Source organism: Clytia hemisphaerica, unplaced genomic scaffold, assembly GCF_902728285.1.
Source record: "Clytia hemisphaerica strain Z4C2 unplaced genomic scaffold, Clytia hemisphaerica genome assembly, whole genome shotgun sequence".
NCBI lineage: Eukaryota > Metazoa > Cnidaria > Hydrozoa > Leptothecata > Clytiidae > Clytia > Clytia hemisphaerica.
Window position 1 is genome coordinate 2,332,703 of NW_027103770.1, and position 5,613 is coordinate 2,338,315.

Genomic DNA, 5,613 nt, shown 5'->3' on the forward strand with positions numbered 1-5,613 from the left:
TTATTGAGCAATGAACATAGTCCCGTTATCACTCAAGACTTTCTGAGGGCATCCTCGTCTAGCAATAAAACGAATAAGGCTAGAAACGAATGCTGTAGCTGTTGCATCTTGGACAAGATCAAGCACCACACCTCTAGTAGTAGCGCAGGTGTATAGTGCAGTGTAGGATTTGTAGAGTTCATCTTCTAATTCGTCTTCAATGTAAACGTTCTTACAAAGGATAGGACCGAAATAATCAACACCAGTACCACTGAAGGGTACATCGTCTCTCAAACGAAGTTTTGGAAGGTCAGTTTCTTCTGGACAACGATAATGTCTAGGGTTGAACTTTTTACAAGGGCACGGATATTTTGCGAGAACGCCTCTTACGAAGCTACGACCGCGCGTAATCCAAAAACGATTTCTAATTTCAGCAAGTGTTCGTCGAGCACCGAGGTGTTGTACTAGTCTATGACAATCAATTGTAATCAATTCAGCGAGTTTGTGTTCTCTGTTTATAACAATAGGAGATCTGGTTTCGTATGGAATATCTGCGTTTTTAATACGGTCATTTGTACATAATAGACTTTTTGTATCGAGGGTAACGTTCAAGCATTTTTCTAACTGTTGTCGGTCTTCTTGATCTATTATTGTCTGGTTCTTTTTGATCCATCGAAACTCCGCCTCTCGTATCTCGTCAACATTCAGTTCTGACGTCATAACTCTTTCTTCTTTAGGTACTCGAATATTTCTCAAAAATCTCAAAACATAACCTGTTATTCTGTACAGCTTTTGTAAACACAAGAACTTCTCAATAACAATAACTTTTCCAATTAAATGGTGTACCTCATTAATATTAATGAGAACATTTCTTTTCCTCTCTCTCAAACTCAATCAGGGAATCCCCTCCCAGTGAAGGAAGATTCTTTTCGTGTAAAGTTTTCTCAATGTTCTCCAACAGGAAAGATGGTGCTTGCCACCACAAATCGTCGTGAACGGAATTCTCTTTGCGTGTCGTCAAATCAGCAGGATTGGCGTCCGTACTATAATAATTCCACAAAGATGGCGAAACAATTTTACGAATTTTGTCAACTCGATTTTCAACAAAAGTTTTAAACTCTTTGTGAATAGCTTTGATCCAACTAAGTGTGATCATTGAATCACTCCAACAAAAATAGCCATCAATAAACATTTCTCTCGATAACGACGAATTAACATTTTCAATTGAAGTTGATAAAATAAAATTTCCAAGTAACTCTTTTCGTGGAATCGTAAACTCTTGCTTTTTCAATGGAACGACACGCGATTTCGACGTAACAAAATTAATAATAGCATTCTCACATTTGGTAACTCCTTTAATATATACACAACAGCCATAAGCTAAATCAGCAGCATCGGAGAAACCGTGTAAATAAATTTTCTCAATCGGGTCATCAATCGAGCAACCAGTAAAATAATATCTATTCACAACAATAGCTGGACCATTCATAAAACTTTGAACAACTTTCAACCACTTTGTACAAATTTCGTTTGGGAGTGTTTCATCCCAGCCAACATTCAATAAACAAATTTCACGAAAAAGCAATTTCAAGCCAATAGTCAATGGCTGAACGAAACCAATTGGATCGTAGATTCCAGCAATAATTTTCAAAATTTCTCTCTTTGTTGGCATTTCTTCTTTGACGTTCTCGAATAGTCCTTTGACGGACAAAATCAATTTGTCGTCAAGCTCATTCCAGACAATACCAAGAACTTTACTATTTTGTATTCTACTTTTTCTTTCTTATTTATTTCTTTTTCTTCTTTCTCATTTATTATTTCTCTTAGTTCTTGACTTTTCGGGCGCCACTTTCTCAGAGGAAAGCTCGCTTCCATAAATCTCAATTTGAATTTCTTGTACAAATCGAGACCATTTTCAACACTACTAGTTCCGGTGTTTAAATCATCAACGTAGAAATGATCACGGACCTTTCTACTGAACTCAGGATCAAGTTGCTCATATTTCTTGGCAACTTTTCTCACACACCCATTTAGCAAAAATTGCGAACTTGTAACACCCCAGATAATACAAGTAAAACGAAATGTTTGAATTTCTGGAAATTTAGCATAAGAATTTTTGTACCATAAAAATCTCATAAAATCACGATGTGCAGGATCAATTTCAATCTGGGTGTATGCTTTTTCAATATCAGCACACATAGCAATGAGATGTGAAAATTTAATAACGAGTCAAATATCAAAGGGTTTAAGCACGGACCCTTGTATAAAACATCATTAAGACTGACGCCGTCACGATACTTAGCACTTGCATCAAACACGACCCTGACTTTGGTTGTAATTTTATCAGGTCTCACCACTTCTCGATGTGGTAGATACGTCACCATGTGGGGCTCGCCTGGGTCATCGTCAAGTACGAGCTCGATCACCCCTTTACTCAGTTGATCATCAAAAACAGCACTGTACTGTTCAAAAAGTTCTGGATTCTTTCCAATACGATTGTGTAACGAGTCTAAGCGTTTCTTGCTCAATAAATAATGGTCGGGTAGCGAAGATTGCCACAAATTCTTTGATTATGAAACATAAACTTTGAAGTCCTATCTTAGCTATATTCTTGGTAAACAAAACAATTCGTTTGCTTATTTCCCTATCTCACTTTGATAACCTAGATTTTAAAATTTTATTAATTTTTTTAGATACATAGCTTTTAATTTTATATTGGACATGCGTAGGTTTTTATGACTCATAGGTTACATTAGGTTAGCTCAAGTCTAGTTCTAATTAACTCCTATAACAAAACTAAATCTCACTTAAGCCACATAAGCTTATTACGCTTTACTTTTTTTCTCTGGTTAACTATCCTTCAGAAATCTCTGCACTAATAATTATTTTATCTCTATTTACAGCATATACATAATTTTAATACATTTTAACTATTTTTCATTTGTAATATAGTCCTTAGTTGCAGGTCCACATCAGCTTAGTCTGCCTTTTTAACCTGCTTTATCAAATAAATAAAATAATAAAAAAAAAAAATAATCTTTGAACGGAAGTTTTACAACAAACCTTCCTTCAGCAAAATAGTTCTCATCGTTAAACTTGTCATAAACGGAGCGTTCATTCTCCTTGATACCGATAGTTTCTAAGTCCCAAAAGTTTTTCACTTCCTCTGACAGGAGTTTATCCTCACGAGTTTCACAAACAATTTTCATAACGTGGGTTGACACAACATTGGTACTACTTTCTGGAAATTTCATTGGGCCACTCAAAACGTACCCAAATAACGATTTCAATAAAGTCAATCCACTTTTATCTTTCTTAACATCACCTGTCATAAGCTCCCAATAATAATCTCCTCCTATCAATACGTCAATAGATTTTTCCACAGTTTTGTCATTCTCAGCAAGGGTATATTGCTTCAAATGCGGAAATTCCTCTAAGACAGTTCCTATATCTTGTCCGCTGACGGGGGCACAGATTGTTGGTACAGAAAAAGCTTTAATTTTGACGGTGGAATCTCCTTTCAAACTCAATTCATATTCTTTCACGAAGGAAAAGTTTTTACACACATGTTTACTTGGCGAATGGGCGATAAATTCAAATCTTTAACAACTTTCTCAGTAATGTTGGTTTGCTGAGCACCGGAGTCAAACAGTACACAAACTCCACAAGCTTTATTATCACTTTCTGCAATTCCGTTGGCGGTTTGCAATAAAACAGTTCCTGAATCATCAACTAAATTTTGACTTTTCTCAATAATAACAGCAGTTTGTAATTCTGTGAGGGAGAGTGTTTCATCATTTTTCTCCTCACTTTTCTAATTCAGTTTTTTCTCCTTTTGTGTTTGTTTGTTGACATAACGCGGTAGGGTGATTCCCCGAGGTCCCACGGTTTCAAACAATTGAAACAACAATGGTTTTTCTTCAAATTTCTCTGCGAGCACTATTTGTCATAACAATAGTACATTGACCACTGTAATGATCTGTGCTTTGGCAAAATCTGCAAAACTTTTTTCTTTGTTGTGCACCTCCAAAGTTCATTGAGGAGCGTTTTTTCGAAATCGAATTTTCTGTTTAGGGACCTTTCAAATAATCAAAGTTTTCTCTTGCTAGAATTTCCTCATTAATAGCTTTCAAAAATTGAGTTATGTCCCAAGTGTTACTTCCAAGAGTTCTACTGAGATGTAAATGAACGACATTTGGTAATTTCTCTAAAACAATAAGTATCAACATCGGACCCAAAGTTTCTTTCTCAATTCCGGTTGATTTTAAAGCACGGACGTTGCTTTCGACTGTGTCATACAATTTTCGAATTTCTTTAGCTGAGCCGTTACTTGGTTTTTCTAATTTAATCAGTTTATTCATAAGACTCGAACGGATGAGTTGCGAATTTCCATAACGTTCAGTTAGGAGTTGCCAGGCTTTATCATAATTTTCTCCACTAAGTGGAAGTCCTTGAATTGCTTACTGAGCTTCATCTCGAACGTATCCTTGCCAATACGTGAATTTTTCAATGTCAGACAGTTTCGAATTTTCGTGGATGGTCGCAGTTAACGTGTCTCTAAACGAATTCCATTCTTACGGGTCTCCTTTGAATTTCGGGATTTCGATTTTCGGCAAGCGGACACCGTCGTTCTTTCTTTCGATGATCGGTTGCTGTACTGTGGCAGTGATTGTACCCGTAGCGATCGGCGTGACGTTTACGTTAGCGTAAGGTGCTTCAAGTTTTTGTTCTAATCGTTTAAGTTTTGAAACGTACTTCTGTACTTTCAGTTCAAATTCAGTGTTGGCATTCAGTTCATCAGCCATTTCCTCGCCGTCAGACAGGAGTTCCAAAATCTTTTCGTCAAGTTTTTTAATTGTGTCGTGCTTACTTTGTATCGTGATGATATTGCCATTCAATTCATCCATTACATCGTATCGTTGTGTTTCGGTGAGCGTATCGTAATTCGGGTTGTCGAACTTGGCAAACAATTTACTAGCGTTCAGTCGGTAAGCGTTTCTGCTTTTCTTCAATTTGGCAAGGTCAGCCATATTTTCAAAATCAAATCAATAATCACGTGTAATCAAAATCAATCGAATCAAATCTCAAATATCATTGATCGGTAACAAATCCAAAATCACATCAAAATTTCAATCTCCGAACCGCGTATCAAAAATCAAATCTCATAACAACAAATCAATTCCAATATCCGGCTCGAAGGACCATGTGATTCCAAGCAAATAAAGAGGACTGTATTTTTCTATTAAATTTCACAAGATGTTTCTTCTATAAGCTCAAATTGCAACTAAATAATAACGCTAACTTCACATCAAAAAACATGCTTTATATATTACTTGATCACGTGACAATTATTCACACTCCTGATTGGAATTGTATCAACACCAAACCAAGTCAGCTCTCATGACACAACAAGTGAAATTTTGTTTGCAAGACAACCAATGCAATATTAAACAACTATTTAGTCTGTGTGTCATTACCACAAACATCAATAATACCCTCAAGCAAACAGAAGTGGTGTACTGATCAGACTCTTGCTCATTCTTAGTGGATGAACTGAACCCAGGACCCATTGGCAATAGACGTGTGAAGTATCCTTGCGGAATCTGTGAAAAAGCTGTCCGAAACAACCAAGAT

General features: G+C 36.4%; 2 protein-coding genes across 2 annotated transcripts; both read right to left on the reverse strand.

Annotated features, from left to right (window-relative positions):
• Window positions 1-699, reverse strand: LOC136806010 (uncharacterized). The gene has a single exon (XM_067062590.1). It carries the CDS (start codon window positions 697-699, stop codon window positions 1-3), a length of 699 nt encoding a protein of 232 aa, XP_066918691.1.
• A 136-nt stretch (window positions 700-835) lies between these two features.
• On the reverse strand, window positions 836-5,009 carry LOC136806011 (uncharacterized). The gene is made up of 4 exons (XM_067062592.1): window positions 4,558-5,009; window positions 3,036-3,438; window positions 2,237-2,543; window positions 836-1,677 (listed from the first exon to the last, which is right to left on the reverse strand). Exons 1-4 carry the CDS (start codon window positions 5,007-5,009, stop codon window positions 836-838), a joined length of 2,004 nt encoding a protein of 667 aa, XP_066918693.1.
• Window positions 5,010-5,613: the final 604 nt, after the last annotated feature.